The sequence below is a fragment of the Tiliqua scincoides genome, chromosome 3 (assembly GCF_035046505.1).
Source record: "Tiliqua scincoides isolate rTilSci1 chromosome 3, rTilSci1.hap2, whole genome shotgun sequence".
NCBI lineage: Eukaryota > Metazoa > Chordata > Lepidosauria > Squamata > Scincidae > Tiliqua > Tiliqua scincoides.
In genome coordinates, this window is record NC_089823.1 from 215157213 (window position 1) to 215183050 (window position 25838).

Genomic DNA, 25838 nt, shown 5'->3' on the forward strand with positions numbered 1-25838 from the left:
TGGAGGAGGACTGATTGATGACATCTTAATGACTTCTTATCTTACATCACAAAGGTCAGCAAGGCTGTTTTTAAATCACTGGAGCAAAGAAACTTTGTTTTTTAAATTGATTTGCTATAGTGCGTTTTTTGCCATCCACTTGAGTGCTTGGAACAGAACCCATGTGAATAATGAGGCTCAACCTGTATTTTCTTTTTCAAAATGCAAATAACAGATTTTGTGCTTGTGTAAAAATATCATTGCATCTCTTATAACATTTAGCTTAAAAAAGCTTGGTTTATCTATAAACCATGGCAAATCAGCCATAGCTGAGATTATGTAGTTTATTATTTGCTCTTGTACAAGCACAAACAATGTCATCTGAAAAATATATGAACAATTTTATCTGAAAAAAAGTAATCTGTATCTCAACTGAGGCAGGTCACTGTGCTCATAGAAGCAGGCTTCAGTGTATGCACCTGCACAGGGAGCCAGTCCTGAGCATGGGATTCCTACTTCAGTCCCACAGCTGGGCCTGTCTGCGTGAACAACTTTTAAAATGATGAATTTATCCCCATCAGCTGCTCAGGAGTTGAAGCTTTGAGCTGCATTCAGTTCTGCTCCTTGTCTTCTGCCCAGCATTTGAGCAGTAGAATTTAAAATGGAAGGAGGGGGTTTGTAATATTTTTCAAGGGCTCTGCACATCCAGCCCCATCTGCTCCCTCTATGCTCCTTTGGGTTGGACAGTGCTATTTAAAAACGAAACAAAAGCCCCTAAATGTTATGCTTAGTTGAGGCTGTGTTGCCTTGTTGACTGAGAGGGAGACACTACTTCATGGAGACTGTGATGTTGGGGGAGGGGATGACGGAAACGAGCTTCTGTGGTTAAGAATTGCAAGCTTTTGAAGGCTGCAGAAGCTCCTGAAATATTATATTCATCTGTGTAGATAGTTATTTTCTTTGTGGCTTTACTCCTTATGACTCATTCATGGATCAGTGGCATGGCCGCATTGCTTTTCCAGTCTTCTGTATAATGTTGTGATGGTGGTGGGCTGGGTTTTTCTACAATTAAATGAGAGGTCACCTTCAAGATGTTGAGGGAGACAATGCCGGCTTGTTCTCTTGATAGCTATGGCTATGGGTGCACCTTGTGGAGATCCCTGGACCTAAAACTCGAATGACAAAGTGCTTTTTATTCTCTCTGTGGAAGGCTGAGAAGAGCACTTAATGGAAAAACAATAAACTCACCAGCTCTCTCTCTCTCTCTCTCTCTCTCTCCAGTGCCTGATTGGGGTCACTATTGAAGCTGGGAGGAAAGAAAAGTCTGCCTTGACCTTTGAGAGTGATTTCTGGTATACAGAATAACAACAAAAAGACACTCAACACTGCTGCGTCCCAACTGTGCTATACATCATTGTACTGTCCTGTGTTTGATTCAAGCTTCAGAAGGATCCATTCCTGAAACAGCGCTATAGGAGGTGTCATTGACAATAAGCCAAGAAACCGATGCTTGGTAGCCAGAATACACAGTTCATGGCTGTAGTAGTGTCAATCAACAAAGAGTACTGTAACAAAACAGTGCTAAAGGAAGTGTCATTGTCAGATGTATTGCTATATATGTAAATGACTACTGACTTGTCCCACATGAATCAGAATGCAAATTAACACCCTTTTCTGATATTTTTTCTCAGATTTCCCCACTGGGACATCTGACCTGGAGATGGAGAAAGGGTCTAATGGAGAAACGGACTTCTTTGTAATGGCAGGCTATCTTTGGAATTTCCTCCCCAGGAAGGGTTCCCAGTGACTTATATTGTTCTTATCTAGGTGCCAGCTTGCATCTGTCCTATTCAACCAAGCTTTGAACCAATGTTTTCAATTGGTTTGATCGTGTTGCTTTTATCCAGAATGGTTGAATTTGTACTTCTGCTTTTATTTTGCACCATTTATTTTTTTGAATATTTTTATTATTGCAATTGGCAGCATAGTGCATCTCTGTAAGCAGAGACATGTTCCCCTCCACTTCATACCACAGGATCTCTGCTGGCCAAGGTAGAGGATAACCCAGTATCAGGGCTGGAGGATTGATTTTTCCATCAGTTTTACAGTGACCCTAAGTAAAATATTTTACTTTTCCCTGTAACTATGAATGGCAACCAAGGGCAACTACAGGTGGGCCCTCCTTATCCACTGGTTTGGGACCCATGGATTTGACTTAATGCAGGTCCTGACCTGCATCTTGGAGGGCCTCACTGAACCTCCAAGGCACGACCAGATGTGCCTTCCAGACACATTTGGGGGGATGTGTGCTAAGGCACGACAAGGCCACACGCAGACTTCCTGCACCTCAGAAGGCCTCCCAGAGGCCCACTTCCAGTTTGACGAAAATAACAGAAGTGCCTTTCAGAAGCCTCTGGGAAGCCTTCTGAGGTGGGCAGCAGCCATATACAGCCTCCCCACACCTCAGAACACCTCTGGACAAGACTGGAAGGCACTTCCAGTTGTGTCCTGAGGTCTTTTGAGGGCCCCCTGTGAATCTTAATATATGTGGGTCTGATATTCATGGGGGTTACAAGAATTGACCCCCACAAATACTGAGGGCGAACAAGTATTTTGGAGAAAGTAAAGCGATGGGAGCTGAGGGCCCAATCCTATCCAACTTTCCAGCAACCACAATGCAGCCCTGGGGAAAGGGAACAAATGTTCCCTTACCTAGAGGAGGCCTCTGTGACTGTTCCCCTACTGCAGGATGCAGTGCATGCCTCATTGGCATGGCTGCACCAGCGCTGGAAAATTGGATAGGATTGGGCCCTGAGTTTGTTATCTTTTCTCTGAGTGACACCAATCAATGAAAATTAAGATAGCTGCCATTTCCGTAACCTTGTTGTCATCTCTTTGCTCCTTGGAGCTGATATTGACCTAAATGGCCTCAGACCACCCATAAAAACCTATCTGAGCACAAGCCTAAGTGTTGATGGCCTTGCTGTTTGGACACCAACGCCTGCACTGAGGGTTCAGGCATGTCCTCTGATGGGCATGGGTTCTTAGCCAATTCCTGACCTGGCCAGGCCTTGATGTCACTCCTGCATGCTTCACTTCCAAATGCTAGACACTTGTACACCTGTGTTTGCTATTGGAAGGAATGATGTATACATATTTCATTCATTCACTCCCTTGGTAAAGATGGCAGTGCCCAATGTAACTAATAGGACTAGTACAGGCCCAGTGCGGGGCTTTCCCTAGGACTCCTGATAAACTGAAGTTGACAGTGGAAACACAACCACCCAAAAATAAGACTGTGGTTTTTACATACTTGGGGGACTCCTTAGGTGCACAGAAGTATGGAAGTTCCCAACTCAGTTACTGAAGAAGACAGAAGCATCCAATCAAATGGAATATGAAAGAGAGAGACTTTGTGATTAACCTCATTAGAGGCATTACATTGCAGTAAGAACTGTTTCACATGTTGAGGCTGTGGTTTTCTGTATGAATGCTCCCAGCACTACATAAACAGGTCCATTTTTGAGCTGGACGCTTTTCCATGTTTTCAGGATGATCAATTTGCTAACATGCTGCGGAATGATTTCTACGGTAGTTTTTATGTATATGTAAGTTTGGGTAAGGGGGCAGCCATTTAGTTATTTGATTTTTCTCTGTAAACCGCTTTGTGAACTTTTAGTTGAAAAGCGGTATATAAATACTGTTAATAATAATAATAATAATAATAATAATAATAATAATAATTAATAATAAGGATGTGAGGGAAAGGTAAGAGAGGAGTAGAGGAAGAGCTGAAAATGCACTGGGCCATCTGCCTTCCTATTGCTTTCTGGTTCTAAAATCATTGCAGGTGCTTGAGACAAGGCATAGAGTTACTGTATTGCTCAGAGAAACTTGTGCCAGCAGCGTCTCTGGAAATTCAGGCTGACTGTGAGCACACTGTAAACAGACCACGAGGATGACTCTGAGCATGGACATTGAGAAACACAGGGTGAACACCTGAACACATTAATTTTTAACAGGTGAGCTTTGAGAGTTCAAGTCTACTCAGAAGCCACTCGCTGTGACCCTGGAGCCCGTCCCCCCAGCATACGTGTTTCAGGGATTGGCTGCCGTGATTGACTGGTGACGTGGGAGAAGTTCTTTGCTCATGCGCATCCACTCTCTTCTGTAGACAACTTGCAGCTGCAGAGAAAACCAATTCCAGTTAATGATTACATGGGCATGCTCTTGGCTTCTCTAGCAGACTCATTGCTGTTCTACACATTATGCAGAAAGAGAAGGTTGTATTTTGGACTGTACCACTTCTCACTTAGGTGGGTGGTCATATTTTTGAATGCTCCACTGCACCAAAACATTCTCATCGAGTCACATGAAATCTTTTCTCTGTGATGTGCTAGTTTATTACATGGAGGAAGTTTTTGACATGGTTGATCATTGTTTTTAAATGCATCCAACCTTCTTTCTGAAGTGGTACTATCCAGAATTCTACTACTAGAATCCCCAGTCTTCTGCTGCATTATACTGATCAAAGAACAGCTTTTATGATTTACCCCTCATTTTGTTTACAGCATCTTTGTGCAATAGACTCCTGCATGTTGATTGCCTGCTAAAGTTGATACATGCACCAGCTGTCCCTATTACTATTTCCCCTATTTTCTGATTCTCCTATAGTATGTGTGTGTATAAGTGCAGGCATGTGACCATTAAGGCCCTGTGCCATATTACATGCTGTAGTGGTTGAGTTTAATTTTGAATTGTTGCTAATATATTATGTCAATTATGGTCTCCTTTTTTCTTTCTTATATGATCTTTATGATCTTCCCTTAATGATATGAAAAGAACAAATGCCTTCTTTGCATCTAAATCAGCACAGGACAGACTGTTGCAGGGTAAATGAATACACAGTACACCAGATGGAGAAGAGCCGTCAGCAGTGTGTAACAGTGTGTGGGTGGTAGTCCATCAGTGATCCTTAGTGTGATAGGGATGTCACAGTGTCCCTATTTTCATCTGTGAAATGTTGGAGAGTATATGATTTGGTTCTATGCACAAAATGTTGCTGAATGAGACAGGAGAAGGTTGTTGTCTTTATCTCTAATGGTCAGTTTTCCAGAAGCATCTGACCATATGCTGCTGAAGCTAAAGGTTATACTAGATGGACTTTTGGTCCAACCCAACAGAGCATTTGATATTGAGCAGATGTTCCCTGATCTAAACACTGGAATTGCATGCATTGTAGTATGTGCTGGAATCTGTGCCCTATGAGCAGGACTGGCCCAGGATGTCCTGGCACCTGTGGTAACATTACCAGGCCCCTCCATGCCTGGTGATGTGCCAACCTCTGCTACTCCTGAGCCTTCAATTGGTAAAAAGAAGAGGGAGATGGAGCAGAAGATGAGGAGGAGAGTGGAGCAGTGGGCTAGAGTGGTGGAGACAACAATTTCTAATCTAGGGAGTAGGAAGAACAGCAGCAGTGAAGCAAGTGGGTGTATAGAGGTGGATCCCCCACCAATCTGCTGCCTGAATGGATGGGCCAGCTCTGCTCGTAAGCACACCTACCTAATAAATGGGTGAACGGACCTAGTTGACATTGCACATTCCCTGTGGACAGCAGGACTGTCTCCAGACTCTATTCTCTCCTGCAACAGGTGAGTACTGTAGTGTTATCAAAACAGAAGGTGATAATCTGTTCAACAGTTACATGTACACAGCACAGAGAAGTCAGTTGCTGCACATGGAGACCTGTGGATCAAGGCCAGTGTTCTGATGCCATCGAGCTCCAGTAGAAACCACTGCAATTATTCTTTTGTTGTTGTGAATGTGAGCTGGTTGCAGGAATTTAGCTGAAGTATGTTTTATGCTGCCCTGGGGGACAGGTAGGTTTAATTCTATATTCCAATATTTCCCTGTCAAATGGGGCATGTCTACACAAAGGCTTCCCAGGCATGAAGTATGACTAATTAGGGTATAATTCGAAGTGCAGGAAACTGTATTATGAAATAAACTGGGACAACATTGCATGGGGGTTTTCTGCATCTTTCTACTAGGTGGACTCTGCAAATCATGTTGGTCTCTTGCAGTTTGCCTGGGTGCATGGGATTGGTGCAGAGCTTTTTGAAATCAGTGTAAGGTGTTGTGTGGTTTGTATAGAAGGCACAGGCTAAATCAGGACATCTAATGTAATTTTCAAAATGCACTTGTATCGGTTTTTGAATGTCCTGTGTCTGGAACGCAAGCTCAAAATCTTCACTGATGAAAACATACTCATAGTCAGCTTTATTTCTGTATATAAATTCAACTAAAGTAGTTTCCAACAAATAAACCTGACAGATAGACATGTCTAAATAGACAAACACTATATTACCAAAAAAAGTCATTCATATAAATGTACAGTACATTAAAAAATAATAATATTGCAGCCCCATGGGCCCAGGGGGAAGCACCATGCCACATGGCTGTGGCTTGTTCACGGGCCTGGGGAGCAGGAACAGGGAATTGGAAAGAATAACTCCTACTAGCTGGAGCATGGTCGAAACAAGATATGCTTTTATTTGAGTTATGACAACAACGCACCTTGTAGTCCTCCTGCAAATAGTTCTGCTTTGACCTTCAATCCTGTCTCGCAGCTTAGCTCCAAGGGGAACCAACTCAAACTGATTGTTGGCATCTTGCTGGCAGCCCCCCCTCCCTCCTTGCTGCTCATCCTTGCACTGGCAATCCTCCCCACAGATTGTCTCTTCCTCTTACTATCCCCCCTGTAGCATGGAGCTCCTACCTTTGGGGCTCGATATGCACTAGAACAGGGGTGCCCAAACCCTGGCCCTGGGGCCACTTGGAGCCTTCCAATGCGGCCGTCAGGGAGCCTCCAGTCTCCAATAAGCCTCTGGCCCTCCAGAGATTTGTTGGACCCCATACTGGCCCAACGCAACTGCTCTCAGCGTGAGGACAACTGTTTGACCTCTGGCATGAGCTGTGGGATGAGGGCTCCCTCCACTGCTTGTTGTTTCATGTCCGTGATGCAGTAGCGGCAGCAAAGGAAAAGCCAGCCTTGCTTTGTGCAAGGCCTTTTATAGGCCTTGAGCTATTGCAAGACCTTCATTCATTCATATAAATTCATCTTTAATATATTCATTTATGTAAATTTATTCAAATTTTAAATGTGAATTAATTCTTTTTTTTTTCCCCTGGCCGCTGACACAGTGTCAGAGAGATGATGTGGCCCTCCTGCCAAAAACTTTGGACACCCCTGCACTAGAAGATAAATACTTCTGCTTGGTGGGTTCTAAAGGTGGGTGGCAGTGGACAATGGTGGACCTAGGTTCACCCTAGGTCAGTGTTTCTCATTGTTTGTCCTCTGTTGTACCACTTCACATGGTCCACCTATTCAAAGTACAACCGGCAGTAACTGCTGATGACATCATTGCCAGTTACTTCTGGGTTGGGAGGCCAGATGTGACGTGACAAACACCAGTAAGAGGCTTAACAATGATGGGAGGGCTTTTTTCAAGTGCAGAAAAGCATGATTTGAAGTCTCCTACTGCTGTTTGTTGTGTCACATTCCTGGTCTCCCTGCTGGGCGGCAGCTGTCCAGGGGTCCTGCAGGTACCACCAGACACTACTTCAAGTACCACTGGCTAAGAAACACTGCCCTAGGTTCAAATGGGAATTTGAACAGGGGCTGTGGAAATCTGACCATTTGGCTACACCAAATCTCTGGCTATGCCACTTGCATGCTGTGGTGAGTCTCCCTGCAAGACTTAGTGCTTTGCCCCCCCAGCTACACCACTATTAACATCTCAACCCGACTGGAAAGCAAAGCTCCCCCCAACAGCTCTGAAGGGGAGGAAGAGGGACCCCCCTGCACACAGTGAGCATTCGGTGAGGCTCCCTGGAACACTTAGCGCTTTGTCGCCCCTCTGGCTACGCCACTGTTAACATCTCAACCTCCTGGAAAGCAAAGCTCCCCCCCCCAGTGGCTCCGTAGGGGAGGGAGAGGGACCCTCTGCAAGCTGAGGCGAGGTTCACTGCAAGACTTACTGCTTTGCCCCCCCTCTGGCTATGCCACTCAACATCTCAACCCGCCTGGAAAGTAAAGCTGCTCCCGCCTGGAACAGCTCCGGAGGGGAGGGGGGACCCCCTGCACGCTGCGGTGAGGCTCCCTGCAAGACTTACTGCTTTGCCCCCCCTCTGGCTACACCATTGTTAACATCTCAACCTCCTGGAAAGCTCTGCCTGGAAAGCAAAGCTGCCCCCGCCTGGAAAGGCTCTGGGGGGAGGGGGAGGGGGAGGGACCCCCTGCACGCTGCGGTGAGGCTCCCTGCAAGACTTGGGGCTTCGACCCCCGCCGGCGACGCCACTCAACTTGGGAGATACCAAGATCCGCCCGGGAGGGGATGCCGCGCGCCGCCCTGTGCGCAGCAGCCCCGCGCGCTCCCATCCCTTTGGCTCCGGGCGCGACGCAGCGCTTCCCTTCCCCGCCCGCCTCCTCCCCGCGCAGCCACCCTGCCCGGCCGCACGAAGTACGCCCAGAGCTTCCCGGGGAGGCTCTGCGAATGGGGGAGGGGCGGTGCAGGCAGCAGCGGAAACCAGGCGGCTCAGAGCAGCGTGTGCGCGGCCGCCGGCAGCAGCAGCAGCAGCAGAGCCTCCTGGCACCGCAGCGCCGCCCGAGCTGGTGGGGGGTGGCCATGAGCGCGCCGCGGTGACGAGCCCCCCTCTCGTCTCGGCTTCTCTCCCCCCTCCCGGTCTTGGTCATCCTCCTCATCCTCATCTCCCGAATCCCCCACAATGCCTTGGTCGAGCTGTCCCCAGCGCGATGGTTGCCTCTGAGAAGGAAACGTGCGAGGTAAGAGTCTTTGGCTGGCCTTGGGGGTTGCTGCTGGTGGACGCGGATCCTTCCTCTTCCTCCTCCCCCCCCCCGTTTTGCAGCGCGGGAGTGTGTTGCGTGGGGGCTTCTTGGGGAGCCTGACACTCCAAGGGGGGATCTGCCTGCACGGAGAGGAGGAGGAAGTGAGATCGGAGGTGGGCTGCGCTGCTTCTCCTTCTCGTTCCCTGGAGAAGTGCCGGGGCTTCTGCTCTCCTCCCCCCCACTGGCCAGGATTCCATCGCGCGCACCGCCAGCAGGAGGTCGCAGCTGCAGTTCTGCCCCAGCTCTTCCTCCTTGAGTGTGTGTGTGTGTGTGGTTCTCTCTGCAGGGTTCGTCAGAGTGCAGTTTCTGCAGGCATCGCACACACATAGGCACACGCACACGGTGGAAATCCCCCCCACACACTAGGTAGACATCCCAATCCTATGCGTGTCTACTCAGAAGTAAGTCCCATTAGAGTCAATGGTGCTTACTCCCAGGAAAAAGGGGAATAGGATTGGGCTGTCACTCACTCAGTCACATGGTGGTCATTATACACACACACACACACACACACTTGGTAGACATCCTTCACTTGTTAGTCATCACCCTACACAGACTTGGTAGGCATCCCCCCCAACACTCACTTGGTAGGCATCCCCCCCAACACTCACGTGGTAGGCATCCCACCCATCCACACTCACACACTTGGTAAACACCAGCTAAGCAGGTGCACAGAAAGGTTCCCCCCCCCCATCACTCAGTGACCTTCTTTCCAGCTTAAATTACCCATGAACTTGGCTTGCTGCTGCATGCCCCCTTATTATAGACCAGGACAGCTTCCCCAGAACAGAACTGATGCGTCTTCACTTTAGAGCCCTCCAGTTTCATACCACTCCATAGATCAGCCACTGCAGCCAGCTCCACAAGGTCCCTTGTCATGTGCAAGGATTTTCCCGTCCCTTTTATCCTTAAAATCAAAAAATCTATCCATTTATTCAGACTGCTGTCTCACTCTCCCCCCCCCCCCAACACGGGCCAAATAATCTTTGCCCTGAGGTTAATTCCTTGCCTACTGCACATAAATTTACATGTGACATCTTTCGATGTGCTTCCTTATATGGAAAGCACAGTATTTTGGTATACTATGCTTTTGCCCAAGTTTATAGGGTGGAGGATATCCCTGCAAAAAGGAGTTGTTTATTTAAAAACAACCGAAGGAATGATTTCTACATCCATCATATATTTTTCAAATGTTACACAGGGCAGCTAGTAACTGAAGTTTGATAAACATGCTGATTTTATAAAGAATGATTTTAAAACATACATGTGCATATTATTTTATTGAGGAAGTGAAATATATCAAATCATGATTCCTTTAATGAGCAGGAATTTAACAGCACTGCATCATAAGCAAATATTCTGATTCCCATTTCTCTAGGGGAAAGTGGTGCAGTGACTGTTGACTCCAAAGTAGTGCACTGGCACAGGTAAGTTAAAGAAACCAGCTCACTCCTTAGATCCAGAGCATTTTAAAGTGAATTGTTACAGAGATTGATTATATACAATGCAAATCAAACTGTGAGGGGAAAAAGTTTAGAAAAGAGCTGAATGTATGTGTATCTGCATATGAACATTGTTTTGTGTGTGTATGATGATTGAGCAGGAGAAGGATAGTTTGCAGGTGTTTAGGCCTATAGCCATATAGCTTTATGCACTCAGCTTGTCAGTACAGTACACATATTGGTACAGATATGTGTCTGCTTTGAGAAACTGCTGTAGCATTTAGAAGGACAAGACTCTTAGAGGGCTGTACTTCAGACACTCAGGGTTTTCTACATCATCAATTTGTCTGGCACTTGTCTGCGTACTGATACTCTTTAAACATATATTTCCAACCAAATAGGCAAAGGTATTGATTCAAAAGGATTTCCAAAATTGATGAAGATCTTTTTTGGGGGGGGGGGGGAATCATGGGGTCAGTTGTTTGAAGATGTGCTAAGCAAGAAAGTGAAAAAAAGACTAAATAATTGGTTAATTGTTGGCATCCAAAAGATAAGATTCAGGGTTATATCTATGTTAAGGGAGTTCTATTGCTTAATGAATTTTCAGTGGCCTGTAAAGGAGAGTGTGCAATCATGTTGCAAAATCTGCAGTTGACCCACCATGACTAAAGAAGACTTGTGAAATACATTTCAGGGAGACTCAGCAAAGCTGTTGTAGAGAAATTACTTTGGGAACTACTGCTCACACAGGATATTTTAAAACAATTGTAACATGTTGCAAGATAGTCTGATTTGGGATATAAATTAATTACTTCCTCTGCTCAAAGTAATGTGAGGGTCACAAGAGTGAAGGAACCCTGACATTTTTTTAAATAAATAACGAAGTAGTTATTATAATGCTGCTGCAGAAATTGTGGGATGTTCTTTAAATTGGAAAGCATTTATTGCTGTCAGACTGTATCCTTTAAATATAAAGCAGAAAAAGAAGAGCTTTCAAAGATGTGTAGTTAAAAAAAAAAGTAAGGCATAACTGCAGTGATCAGAATATTTAGTTGAAGGCAAAAAGTGGGAAAGCAAGAGTGAGAGAGTGGGAGATACTGTAGGATGTACGTACATTAATTGCACATAGAAATAAACAAGGTACTCTATGTTTATTGTATTGATATAAGAGAGGGTGTTTTCATTGAAATAGCTGATTAAAATTTGCTCTTTTTTCTTAATAATGTAAACAATACAACTGTGAAACTCATTGCCAAATCTCATCAAACTTCCTGAGTGCCAATTCAGTGATCTTGAATGCTGTGTGGGCTTAACTTGCTTTTCCCTTCTAATCGCCTTCTCTCTTTTCCCAGTTGTGCATTTTTCTTTCCTTTCCTTGTTAGTATTATGAAACTGTGGTTTTTTGTGATATTTGAACTTGAATAACTATAGTTATTAGCAACTATTGCTTTTAGTCTAGAAATTGAATCTGGGATCTAATGGTTTCAGTATCTTTTTTGAGAGCAAACCTTGTAATAGGAACTATGGATTCACTGGTTCAAACATCACAGCAAACCGTAGTTATTGCTAAACACATAAGTGAGGGGGATTTGTGTGGGAGGGGAGGATCGAAGGAGATGGGGAAGGAATGTATAAGCTCATGGGGTGCTCCCGATTGCCGGTGAGAGGTCCAGCCTCACATCTGAACCTGGTCATTGTCTCAAGGAACAATTCATGAATTTAATAGAAGGTAAACAAATTCTACAAGTGTGTAAATGATGGCTCTGTGTGGGTGGGTTATGCAGATTTACTTCTAATCAGGGGTTCAGAGCAGTATACCCCTCAGCCTCCTAGAAGTTATGTAAGTTAGGCAGCGAGAGAGAGAGAGAGAGAGAGAGAGAGAGAGAGAGAGAGAGAGAGAGAGGCAGGCCCAAGGTCAGTCAGCTAGTTGTATGAAGGAGTGGGGGGTTTAAACCGGCATTTCCCATGCAAATCTTGTATTTCTGCACCAGCTGGAAATTTCTCAGATAAAGGTGTCCAATTGCCAATACACTGATCTGCTAGCTCATGTTTACTGTATTGCTGGATGGCCCCTTCTGGATGTAGTTTGGGTCATAAGACATTTGCCAGCTTGGAAATCACTGTCACCATCTTTACATAAGACCAAGATATTCTATAAATGTTTCTGCCAGCCTAATTGGATTCCATTATTATTTAGAATAACTGTTTCTGTAGAGCACCTCTTTAAGTATTCACAGCTAAACATTTCCTTCTTGTGCTTTCCTTTAGTCAGACTAAAATGCAGTGAAGTGCTTCCATGCTAAATCATTTTGATAAGGTTGAAAATACCTTGAAAATCCGTCTCTAAGCAGACTGTTTGCATAGGAATTCAGCTCGTTATTGTGTAAACCTAAAGAAAGCAGTTTGCCAGTCTTGACTGCGGATAATTGTGTGACAGAAACATCCCCATTGGCTTGTCTTGTCTGAGCACTGGTAACAGTTGACGTGGGATCATTCTGTTGGTTATGTTGGCACTACTCACTGTTGTCCAGTTGTGAATTAAGTTTACAGACTGGAAGGGTGATGTGATCTAAAAATTTAGATTAACAATCCAAACCATCTGTCAAATGGTAATTCAAACAATCTGATAAATAAATTACTCTACAAGTTTGAAAGGTACTTTCTTGGCTTTCGCATGGTTCAAAGCTTGTGGCTGGGATATCTCCCAAAAATGATTTTAGGCATGCTCCAGTACTTGGATGTGTCCCTGAGTTGTTTGATATTTTTACCTTCGTACAGCAAATACAAGCTGTGTTGCAAACTGATTCTGAGACTTCTTCTTTAGTTTTAAAAGTAGTTTGCTATGTAGCCAAATGCCATTACCACATCCTGTGGCAAGGGGTTGCACAGATTAGGTGAATAAATATATTCTTTTGTCTGTTCTAACTCTTCTGCACTCAGTTTTAGTGGGTGTCCCCTGGTTTTGTTGTGAAAGAAGAAGACCACTCTATCCATCCCATGCATAGTTTTATATGTCTCAGGGCCCATATAAACTGAGCAACTTTACAGTGCTGATGCAGCCACAATGCAGTCCCAAGGTAAGGGAACATTTGTTCCCTTACTGTGAGGAGGCCTCCATATCTGCTCCCCTCACTGCAGGATGCAGCACACGCCCCGCTGGTATAGCTGCATCAACTCTGGAAAGTTGAATAGGATTGGATGGACCCTCAATTGTGTTCCCCGTAAGGTACCTTTTTTCTAGTCTTAGTTAAACCCAAGTGGTCTCAAACAAGTTATAGCAGTTCAGAAAAAAAACCACTGCAGGAAATGAGCATAAATGTACTTGTACTTTGCTGGATGTGCGGGGGGCGGCATAAAATTAAGCATAAAAAATACTTAATTTTATGAGGATAGGCTCTTTGCCCCAAAGGAGGAAAACCGTTTATGGCGACACAGAGATTACTCATTTTTGTTGCACCTTTAGCTGTGTATCTGATTCTGTCAAATATAGATGAGGCCGTATTTTGGGACATGGTCTTGTTCATATTGGGTAGAAAGCCCACATAAGTGAAGCTACAATAGTGTCCTGCCATATGCATGAGGCTACAGAAAGGCCACTGTGATTGTCATCTCAGGTCTAATTGTTGCTCATCTCATTGCCCCATTCATCAACTTGCTATTGAGTCATGTATTTCCTGGTAAGAATGCCTTACCCAAATCCACATGGCATTGAAGTTATTGGCAGAACAGAATAGAAGTTGAACACAATCGGGCTGCATTCCTAGTTTAATCCTAGGTGATTAATCATACTAACTTGAGATTGCACATCCATTTTGATGGCAAGATTATTGTGGCATTGCATGGGACTGTGTATTGATGGAATAAAGCTTATTCGTACTTGATCATGCTACATTTGATGAGTAGCAGCTAAAATGAATGGAAATCTTGAACAGCATTATTTTTAAGTAATTTGAGGTCATATAAAATTTTTGTCTGTGATATTATGTCTCTGATGGAGTATATCTCACAAGTGCATATAATTATTATTATTATTAAAAGTATTTATATACCGCTTTTCAACTAAAAGTTCACAAAGCAGTTTACAGAGAAAAATCAAATAACTAAATGGCTCCCTGTCCCAAAAGGGCTCACAATCTAAAAAGATGCAAATGAATACCAGCAGACAGCCACTAGAACAGACAATGATGAACATGCGTGTGAGAATCAGCCCATAGCCTATGCATAGGAAGATAAGCTCATAGTATGAGCATGAGCACAATATCTTATCCCTGGGGCTGATGATTGCACCATTTATAGTCTAGAAAACTGAACTGGGAGTAAAGAAAACTCTCAAAGAAATGTGCCAGACATTCCAAGATGGACCAATTTAGTAGGATCTCTTTTTTTCAGGTGCTTCACTATGCACCAAGGTGAAAAAGACTGCATACAGATACCAGTGGATTTTGCCTGTCAGTTTGTGAACCAATATTAACCATTTCTTGTGTGACTACTATTTTGGGCTGCTGAGTTGAGGCACAGTTTATGGATAGAAGCTTAAGATTCCTAGAAGTAATGGATTGTGTGTTTCACAGAGTAGACTGTGAATATATCGAAGAAGCTGAAGGAAAACTGCATTGCTTTTGTGTTGGGATATGGCATTCACAACCATTATTATGTTTACCACTATAAACGTACTTTGCCCTTCTGTTTTTATTTGCTTAGAAGTAGAACATCAGTTGTGAAGTTTAATAGAGAGGCAGTAGGAAAATATATGAAAAAACCCTGTGATTAGGTGGACAGGCCTTAACAGCTCCTGATGACCAGAATAGCATATTACTGCTAGTTAGATGTGCTTTTAGGTTCTCTACAACTATCATTCTTCTGGAGAGAAGTAGAAGAAAAAAAAAGAAGGCAACAGAATGCTCATGAATTTAAGCTTAAAAATAGTTGCTGCAGTAAACATTTATTATCTCCAAAGGTTTAATTTGTGTATTCCGTGTTATTTAAAAGTAAAATGTTATGGCATTTACAGTAAATTAAGAATGACTGTTTTTAAAGATTGTCAACGGTTCACAGAACAGAAGTAAAATATTGCTCTGTGTATTATTTTCCATTATTTTTTGCACTCTTGGAGGTTGCCCCTTAAAACAGGGTCATATTCATCAGCAAACATTCAGTGATCTCTGCCGTTTGTGCTGGAGTAGTCCTGTTGAAAAGACTTCTATAATGGTAATTTTTCCTCTTCTCTTGTTCTTTATTGAAATTCAGGCACTAGCTTATGTTTTCTACCTTTTCCTGTTAATATAAAAATGTTCTTAAAGAATACACAATTTGGCAAAATAAATGTTTCTTCATTGTGAGAGCTGGAATCTGACTTGTCTGCTAATGCTCTTAAGGACATTGAGAGAGTCAAGCAGATTGGAAGAATATTTCTTTTTAATGTCACTGGAAACTGTATGTGGAAGAATAGAACCCATAAAAATGTATTTAGTTAACACGTGCTGATTGAGCCCAGCTTTTACGATGTAAAGGAGAGAATTCAAGATTCTGTGCGGCAGTCATTGTCTGCTTGAAAGAACTCTCAATCCTACTTAAGTACTGCATTAGACATGTGTACTTTCTTCTTACAGGGAGAAAGTAACTGTTGATCTAGCTGTACTATATTTATTTGAATATAGCATAACCCTGGCTACCCAACAGAAGGCTGTCGTTCTTTCCAGGGATAAGTTAGGTGCTCATGGGTTCGTGGTTAGCAGATAAATGCAGTGCAATCCTGTCTACACATTACTTTTCCCCATGGTGTGGGAAAATACACAACACATTTTTCTTTACATTTCTGATGTTTTAAATATTTTGTCTGTAAGCATATAAACTGTGTATCTGTTGCATGCATATGTTACAGTGAATGCCCAAAATCTGATGAATGTGAATGATGTTCATGAAATAAAATACTGACAATCCCAGACAAATATTTGTGACTACCTGAATACGCAGAGACACATTGTTGGCTGTTGACAGACACTTCCATTAGATTGTTGGTATTTCCTAATATATTAAAAAAAAAAAAGTGAAGGAATACATGTCACTATTATTGGACATTCTTGTAAATCGTCAGAGATTGTCAACATTCAAATGTGAATTCAGCATTCGCCAGATTTTGGGGGACCACTGTAACGCATACATTATTCAAAATCTTTGTCATGCTGGAAGAGAATTGTTCCTCTTATTTAAGAAGAAGTAAGTTTATTTAATTTCTGAAATGAAGCTAAGGGCTAGATCACAGATTACGAAATGTCCCTGTGCACTTAGGACCTCTTCTCATCAGGTAGTAGGGGTTACATCTGTAATTCTGTTTGCAGAAAATCAGCTTAAGGCACTAGTGTTTCTTGGTAGGGTTAAGAAAGTGTCTAAAATCTTGAAAAGTGGTTGCCAATCACTGTGTAGAATACTGGGCTTGGTGGGCCAAAGGGTTGATTCTGTAAAAGGCACCTTCATAAGTTCAAGCAAAGTGGCACATTCTTTAGTTGCCAGGATCATGGGAAAAGAAGTTGTAAATGTGGACAGATTAAGCTCTTCTGGGAAATCCGTTTTGGAGGCAATTCAAGTAGAGCCCCTCTCTAATATGTGAGCAAGACAACATATTTTTGTGTGGTTTGCAGATTAGGCTGCAGAACCTGATAATTTTTACTATCTGTATGGTTGACCTTAATCAAAATCTATGTATTTCTTACATTTATACTTATTCCTTTGTGTTTCTGGGTAAATTTTGACTGGCAATATGTTAGTTGCCTGCTGCCCAAAAGCATCCACTTAAATTATAAGAGTATAATGATTAACCTGTTTAGGGTGCAGTCCTACCCTGCGCTGGAACAGGCAAGCCAGGAGGTTTGCGCTGTATCCAGCGCAGGATAGGGGCCAAAAGTGACTTAGCCAGAGGCAAGGGGAAACTTTTCCCTTTACCTCTGGGCAAGGCACCCTTGCCCTGTGGGTCTCCTTGGACTTGTGCCACATCTTCAGGTGGCACAGGTCTGAGGAGAGCGGAGTGGCTTGAAGTCTTTAGAATAATAAAATTACAGCTCAATCCTAACCAGTGCTGGTGCACCGGGGCCAGCTCATGCTGTATCCTGCACTGATCAGAAGCAGTCTGGAGGTCTCCTTGAGGTAAGGGGACATTTGAAAAACCCCAGCCTGTTCAGTGGGGCAACTCAGATCTGCACCTGTTAATAGCTAGTTCAGCTGCCCCATGTAGGGTTTTCAGGCCCAGGAAGGGGAATAGGATTTGGCATGCACCAGTCCCACAGATCCTGTGTCTCCTGCCTTGTCTTCACCCTCCCCTGACCCATTATGGTGTTTTTGTGACACCCTAGGCTAGCACAGCTGTTGCTGTACTGGTGCTAGGGGAGAGTAGAATTGTGTTGTTAATCTAATTTAGAAGCATAGCATTGAAACATAGACTTATAGACACAGTGTAGAAAACTGTGCAACCTTCAAAAAATAAGTATGCCCTTTGGTCTTACAACACATTTTCTTTACTGCAAATGAAGATACTTTGTTTCGAGAGTTCATTCTTCGTGTGCCAGAAGATAAATAGACTTAGGTCCTGATCCTTTTGGGGTTACTGCTGGTGTTGCAGTCCACTGCCGGTGGATGTCATAAAAGTGCCATAAGGCATTCCATTGCTATCGGTTAGCATGCAGCACCGGTGGAGAGGTCAGCACCAGTTGGCACTGGGCCTCAGTGCTGGAAGGATGTGCCGCTGGAGTGCCGAGTGGTAAGTATCCCCATCAGGTGGCAGAAAGGCTTTTCAGGGTGGGGGAGGGTGGGAAGGGCAAAACTTGAGTGGGGGGAGGGTGAGCTGAAGGGTGGATTGGGCCTGGGGGTGGGTGGAAATGTTGGCAGAGGAGATCCTATGCACCCTCCTGAGCTGAGCTGCGCAACATGGGCTTCCTCAGTTTTGCACCCCCTAAATAGTGGGCACATGTCCATGGAGACCCATTTGTGCCAGGGGAGCTCTACCTGGGGTATGGGAATAAATGATCCTTTTCTCTGCAGAGACTCCAGTGGCTGCAGTGACCCTGAGGGATGCAGCAGTGGTCATTTCAGTGCTGCTGGACCTAGTCATGCCAGGGCCTCATAGAATTGGGCTGCCAAGTTCTGTTTGTTTAATTTTTGAGGATAACAAAAGAATTTGTCACCTGACAGACACAGATCAGACAAAATAAGATCAACATTTGAACTGTACCACCATTTTTCTGAAATGGCAAACTATTATAAATAACATATCCTGAGTGCCCTTGTTAATCCTGTGCTGCGTTGGCCTTAGAAAACTTTGATGGGCATATAGGACATTCACAGCCTAGTTTATATGCACTTGTACTAGCTAAGGTGATAACTAAAAACTATTGATGCATTTGCAACTCCCGTAAGTTGAGCATTTCACTTCTCATCATATTTACTTAGGGTAAATCCCTTTTGACTTCAGTGGAACTAACTTCCAAAAAAATTAGAATGTCTAAGCTCACTTGCTTAAATAAAGTTCAGGTGTTTTATACTTCTCTTTGTGCTGACTATCAAAGAATAGGCTGTATTCTCATATTATCAACCTACTGTATATGCTGAGGTCTTCAGAAAATTCTATTGGCTTTCAATAATTGATATTTAGAACATAAGAACAGTTTTTATGGAGGCTGAGCTTATTTTACAGTGTGATATATAGCTTGCTTCAGCAGTTATTTACGTTCTTCTCTTGCTGCTGCAGATCCTTTCTGTTTCAGCTAGTTTGGAGTTTGCACGACCCAGCATACTACTCCATCCATGCTGCCATTATTAAGTAGGCTGCACTTCCTATGGTCCAAATGACAGAGGTAAAATAACCATTTCCAACATAGAAAGCGAAGTGGAGGAGATTTCTCCGAGGCAGGTGTTAATTAGCCTCCGGAGAAGGAAGGGGGGAAAAAATCTTTTCAATTAGGAAAAAAAGAAATCTCAAACTGACTAATGCTAAACATTTTTCAAGAACTACTAATTGTGTACTAAAGCAGTTCAGAGAAGATTGGAAGGAGAGCCGTTCTGAGACCCTGCACATATTATATTGACTTGGAAGGACAGAACCAAGGAAATAGAGGCTAATGAAACAAATAATGAGAAGATTTGAAGTTTTGTAGGACTCTATTAGAGAAAAGTGATCAGAAGGCTGAGGTTTACATTTCAGCTCATTTGCACGCTATCTTGAATAGCTCAAATTGCACTTATTTGTTTTACTTTTTTCTTTGACTGGTTAAGGATATCGGGGCAGTATGCATTTCTTTTTTGGACAGCAGCACCAACACCCCATTTTTTCAATATTCCTATCCACTCGTTATTTCCTGTTGACCATTTAATGCTGCAATCTCTTAATGCTCAGAGCACACAACAAACAAAATTGTTTGTGTATAGGACTGTATGTAGTAATGACTTTAGTGACAGTGGCACACCCTGACGTATTTGCTCAGTGTTCTTGATCAAAGAGTTTTGTTGCTCCTTCCTGTGTGCAGATATTAGAATGGCAACAGGCACTGACAGTAAATTTGAAAAGTGGGATGATATCTTTGCCTTGTAGGCAAAGCAGGATTGACAGATGGAAGGATTTGAATGTAGAAATACTCACGTCTGTGAGTGAATGTATGACTCATATCTGAACATTAGCAGTATCTATACAGGAAGTATTGTAGTAGAGTAGCTAGGTTGTTGGGCTTGGCTATGGAAATATGCCATATATGGATGAATGGTGATAAGGTACGCTCTCTTTTATCCTAATCTTTCCCACAGAGTTGTTGGGGGCTAAATACCACTCTTAGGTCTTTGGAATATGGTAGAATACAAATACATTAATTTTTTTTTTTTAATGTAGTACACTTGATATACTGGTCTCTTCCAAGAAGCTGAGATTGGTTTACATATGGTTCCTAGGCAGTGGTGTTATTGTGGGGCAGTGGTTACTACAGTGTTATTACAGGGCAGTGGTTACTGTGCCCTGCACTAATGACACATAGTTGCAGCACCAGCACCTTAGGAGGTGGTGCAAATCCGAGTAGACTGGAGCAGCTAGAGGCTGCTCCATGCTGCTCGGGAATGGGATCAGGATCTGGTATAGGCGTCAGATCCTGGCCCTGCTTCCTGCTCCCTGCCCCCGGGAACGTCCCTCCCCCTACCCTGAACACCTCCCCATGCCCCCCCCCGACCCCAGCATTGGCTGAGCTCAGCCGATGCATACTTACCCTGCCAGGCCTGGATCTGGCATGGGGAGGCCAGTGCATCTCCTTGACTCTGAAGTTACCAGATGACTGAGATTTCCAGCACAAGTCACAGGAAGAGGAGCTCTTTGGATTAGTTAAAAATTCATATTAAGGCTGTTTGAAAATTGAGTCAGGTTTGATATGTCGGCTAGTTGCTCATGAATTTTACTGTAATTCATGGCACATCAGAATGCTTAATGATTAGACATTGGAGCATGAAGTAATAGTGTTCTGACCTGAAATCAGCTAGGGCATATATCTGTGGAAGCAGAGTTATGTGCATTTATTATAAACTGAATGAAGAGTTCTATGTGTATGGACACTGGTGTTTTCTCATGCAGTTGATCTTTTCAGTCTGAGAAAGGGATAAGATGGGCTGATTTGAGATAAGGTGGACTGATCCGAGTCCTCCCTGTTTTCCTCTCTTTGCTGATTAGAGCTATTGCCAGGATGGCTGACTGAGATTAAACATGTGTAGCCTCTTGTGTTGCATGTGCAGTTGGATTGTGGCCATTATGGCTAAAATGAATCTATTTTGAGATTCATTTAAAGGAAAGCCTTGTTTCTGTAAAAATATATTGTGTGTGGGAACAGCTGCTCACACACTTTATTTTGTGTTAAATATGAACACTTCTATGAAGATGGAGGAAAATGAATACAGCTATAACACAGATATAAATAGCTCTAACTTTTAGTATAACAATAGGTATCTATTTGCTGTATAAAGTGATGAGGCAAATGACGCCTACAAGCTCAGGATGTTTTTTAAAGCACTTCTTTCTCAGTCTTAGTAAATGACTTCGAGAGTGAAAAAAGTTACTTTAATTAAGTGGAATTTGAATACACCAAAGCTTGATGAATCAAAAACTTAGTTAAGCTTTCCAAAAATTTTACCAATCTAGAGCTAGTAGTATTTTGACCTGGATTTGCTCAAAACCACGATCTTTTCTGTGTTTAATATTCACGTTAAAAATCTGGGTCGAATGAGCTGCCTGCTTTGAAAATTGTACAGTTGTCTGATTCCCACTTCAATCTGGCATGAAAATTTTAATTTTAGATACACTTCATTTCTGCATTCTGCCCCATTTTTGGAAGATGGTTTGTGCCTGAGGTGCATACATGTCATCTTTGTCCTAGCGATTTTCCCTCATTGGTGCGGGGTCCACTAGTGAGGTGCATACATGTATTATCAATATATATGCATAGGCATGGATTCACATGTGATGTTCTACAAAGAGTAGAATCTGCAAGCTTACCCAAAGTGCGAACAAGCCCTAAAAGGGGCAAATGTATTTGTCCATGATTCATGACTCTCTACGTGTGAAGTGACCCTTCTGAAAGAATTACTGAGTTGGTAAGGAAAGCATTTTCTATGGACTGGAGTTTCCACTTCTAAATCTTCATCATGATTTTTGCATTACATTCCACCCACACAAACCATCCTATTTTCATAAACTATATCTTGAAACTATAATTTGAGTGAACTTGCAAACCATGGTTACAATGGAAATATGTGCCAACTGTGTGTTGTGTTGGCAACTTTCAGTCTCGAAAGACTATGGTATCGCGCTCTGAATAGTGGTTCTGGAACAGCGTCTAGTGTGGCTGAAAAGGCCGATTTGGGAGTGACAATCCCTTCCACACTGAGAGCAAGTGCAGTCTGTCCCTGGTCTGTCTCCCTGGCTATGGGCCTTCCTTCTTTGTCTCTTTGCCGCAGACTGTTGGCCAAGTGTCTCTTCAAACTGGGAAAGGCCATGCTGCACAGCCTGCCTCCAAGCGGGCCACTCAGAGGCCAGGGTTTCCCACTTGTTGAGGTCCGCTCCTAAGGCCTTCAGATCCCTCTTGCAGATGTCCTTGTATCACAGCTGTGGTCTACCTGTAGGGCACTTTCCTTGCACGAAACATAGTTGCGTGTGCCAACTATGGTGCATGGATATACATGTAACATGACATCATGAAAAAGAGGAGAGAATTGCCCCAGAAAGAGAGCAGACACAGAGCTCATTTTCAGAAAGCTGCCTCTGTAAATTATGATTTGCAGTGAAACAGTGCACTACATCTGCACCAACTTGCATCCTGTGCTTATATTAAGGTGCAGGTGGAAGGAATAAACTTAGGCTCAAATCCTAACCAACTTTCCTGCACTGACATAGCTGTGCCAATGGGGCATGTGCTGCATCCTGCAGTTGGGCGGCAGTCACAGAGGTCTCTTCAAGATAAGGGAATGTTTGTTTCCTTACCTTGGGCTGCATTGCTCTTATATCAGTGCTGGAAAGTTGGTTAGGATTGCACCCATAGAAATCAACCCAGAAGTCTTCTGAGTGTTATTCCTATTAAAATTGACATGCAGTTTTGAACAATGCAGTGTTTGTTCACAAAGTTGTCAAAACACTCCTGGGTTTCCGTGGATGTTGGCATAAACCCATATCCAAAAATTGGAATGAATTTTAAATTTTCCTCCATAAATGCAGACGTATTTGTCTTCTGCATTTCTTTTACTACCCTTGAAGCATGTGGAGTTTTTTTCCCTGTTAACTATTGTAATGAACAGGCTCATTGTTATATACAACTCAATCCTATGTACACTTACTGAGAGTGATGTGAAGTAAGTAAACTCAGAAGTAGGAAATAAGTATTATTATTTCAGTAATGTGTGTACATGTGGGTGGATGACATTGAAATATTGTACGTTACCTAAAGCAACTTATTGAGTCCATTAGCTAATGTGAAATTTAAACAAGGGACTTTGTGGCTTCTGATTCACTCACAGCTCACTCTCTTAGCAATTTCACTATAAGGTACACTATAAGGTGCTTCATTGTTTCTCAGTCTGCAACATGCTCATGGTTTCTAACTCACAGTTGAAGCATCATGGAAACACTAACTAGGCTGTGCTTGTCTACAAGTTGTTTTCTTGTTTATAGCTTGAAATATTACTCACATGTCAGGTAGCTGCTAGTGCATTGTGTGTGAGTTTGTTTCAAAAGAGTTTAAAAAAAACAAACCCAAACATATTAGGTAGAGTTTAGAGAGCTCTCTTGCAGTGGTAAAACCAGTAAATATAGTACTAATTTCACATAAAGGGGTCCCAGGACAGCAGATTTCTAAAACATAGCTTTCCTCAAGTGCATGATATGCTCTACTAAGCATCCTATGAATATTAAGAACAGCCCCACTGGATCAGACCATAGGCCTATCTAGTCCAGCTTCCTGTATCTCACAGCAGCCCTCCAAATGCCCCAGGGAGCACACCAGAAAACAAGAGACCTGCATCCTGGTGCCCTCCCTTGCATCTGGCATTCTGACATAGCCCATTTCTAAAATCAGGAGGTTGCACATACACATCATGGCTTGTAACCCATTATGGATTTTTCCTCCAGAAATCGGTACAATCTCCTTTTAAAGGCATCTAGGCCAGATGCCATCACCACATCCTATGGCAAGGAGTTCCACAGACCAACCACACACAGAGTAAAGAAATATTTTGTCTGTCCTAACTCTCCCAATATTCGGTTTTACTGGATATCCCCTAGTTCAGGTGTTATGTGAGAGTGTAAAGAGCATCTCTCTATCCTTCCCATGCATAATTTTGTACGTCTCAATCATGTCCCCCTCAGGCATCTCTTTTCTAGACTGAAGAGGCCCAAATGCCGTATCCTTTCCTCATAAGGAAGATGCCCCAGCCCAGTCATCATCTTTGGGCCTAGTCCTATCCAACTTTCCAGCACTGGTGCAGCCGCAGTACAACCCCGAGATAAGGGAACAAATGTTTCTATAAGTTGAGGAGGCCTCTGTGACTTCATCTCCACCACAGGATGCAGTTCATACCCCATTGGCACAGTTGCATCGGCCCTGGAAAATTGGATAGGTTTGGGCCCTCATTTGCTCTCTTTTCACCTTTTCCTTTCCACTATGTCCTTTTTGAGATGTAGTGACCAGAACTGGACGCAATACTCCAGGTGTGGCCCTACCATTGATTTGTACAACAGCATTACAATATTACCTCCCTGCTGAATCAGAACCTCGGTCCATCTAGCTTCATATTGTCTGCATTGACTATTTCCTAGACTAGGCTCTTTCCCAGTCTCCTGTGAAGGTGTCAGTAACTGAATTGGGGACCTCTTGCATGCAAGACAACTGCCATGGAGATACTGCCCCATTCTCATCCTGGCAAATGTAAAGACAGGAGCTGGTTTAGGTTTCTATAGGGCTTACCTATATCCATTACTTCTTTTCCTTTTATTTAGGGAGTTGAACAGAATTCAAAAATCTGGTTTAGAGGGGATTTTCCCCCCTGTGAAATGAAACTGAATCTGAACTTAAACTCTCTTGGTTGCACTGATCTTTAACTGAATCAAACCTTTAACTGCAAAAAGTAGTAACTGATTCAAAATTACAAAGTTCAATAATTAGGCGTTCAGTTCTCAATTGTATGCTTCATGTGTTATTTTTCTGTTTTATATCCTTTTGAATGTAATCAGAAAACTTATAAAACCTATTTTTAAAAAGATTTTCTGAAGAAAAATTCTTATATTTGTCATTGTTTAGAATATATTTCAACAAAAAACCAGTTTAGAAAAATAATGTTAGTTTTGTAGAGTTTGAAGCAAAAAAAGAATTGATATTATTCAGCATGAAATGCACCAAAACCAGTTAAAAGCCAGTTCAAAGTATCTTGAACTGATTACTGAACCACTTTTTAAATTTCTTAAACTGAATTGGAACTGGAATGAAGAGTTTAAAAAATACTACTAGTTTAAGCTGAAACTGGAATTCATGCCAATGAATTTAATGATTTGACACCCTATTTTTATTTTCTTTGAACAACAGAACCCTATGGCTCATGACAGAGTGCTTTTCAAATCACCCTAAGTTTCAGAAGCAGTTTGCTGTGCATCCAGGGGCTTAAGTTTGAGAAACCCAAGTCCAAAGTTCTCTTCAGCACGTCAGAATAATTTCACAGTTCTTTGGATCCTGGTTGTAATACATGAACTTCCACAGAATTACTCACAGTTTCAGGGAACAACAGTTTCGAGAGGAAAAATATTTTTGAAGCTCTGTGTTAAATTAACCTTAAGAAATCTCCATTACAAATAAAAGGAAGTTGGTAGTTAAATTTGTAAGCATTAAAGAAACAGAGAATGTTATTTCTTGTTAGTGTTTCCATAGTAATAGTGTTACAGCTGCTGTCATATTTGCAGTTTTCAAAACTAGTATAATTGCATCAAGTGACAGTAACATTCTAGAAATAATACT

The 25838-nt window shown here is 42.7% G+C and overlaps 1 protein-coding gene across 18 annotated transcripts in view; it reads left to right on the forward strand.

The window, feature by feature from the left end:
- Positions 1-8569: 8569 nt before the first annotated feature.
- The window catches only part of MBNL1 (muscleblind like splicing regulator 1), a 188473-nt gene continuing 171204 nt past the window's right edge, over positions 8570-25838 (forward strand). For 13 of the 18 annotated variants that reach the window (XM_066618764.1, XM_066618767.1, XM_066618768.1 and 10 more), the window contains exons 1-2: positions 8573-8824; positions 10266-10314. Coding sequence is in view for 1 of the 18 variants with exons in the window: in XM_066618770.1 (XP_066474867.1) it covers positions 8795-8824 (30 nt within the window). In the remaining 17 variants the exon portion in view is untranslated. Of the gene's footprint in view, positions 8825-10265; positions 10315-25838 lie in introns of all 18 variants that reach the window. The other 5 variants (XM_066618779.1, XM_066618784.1, XM_066618766.1 and 2 more) reach the window with 3 other exon arrangements.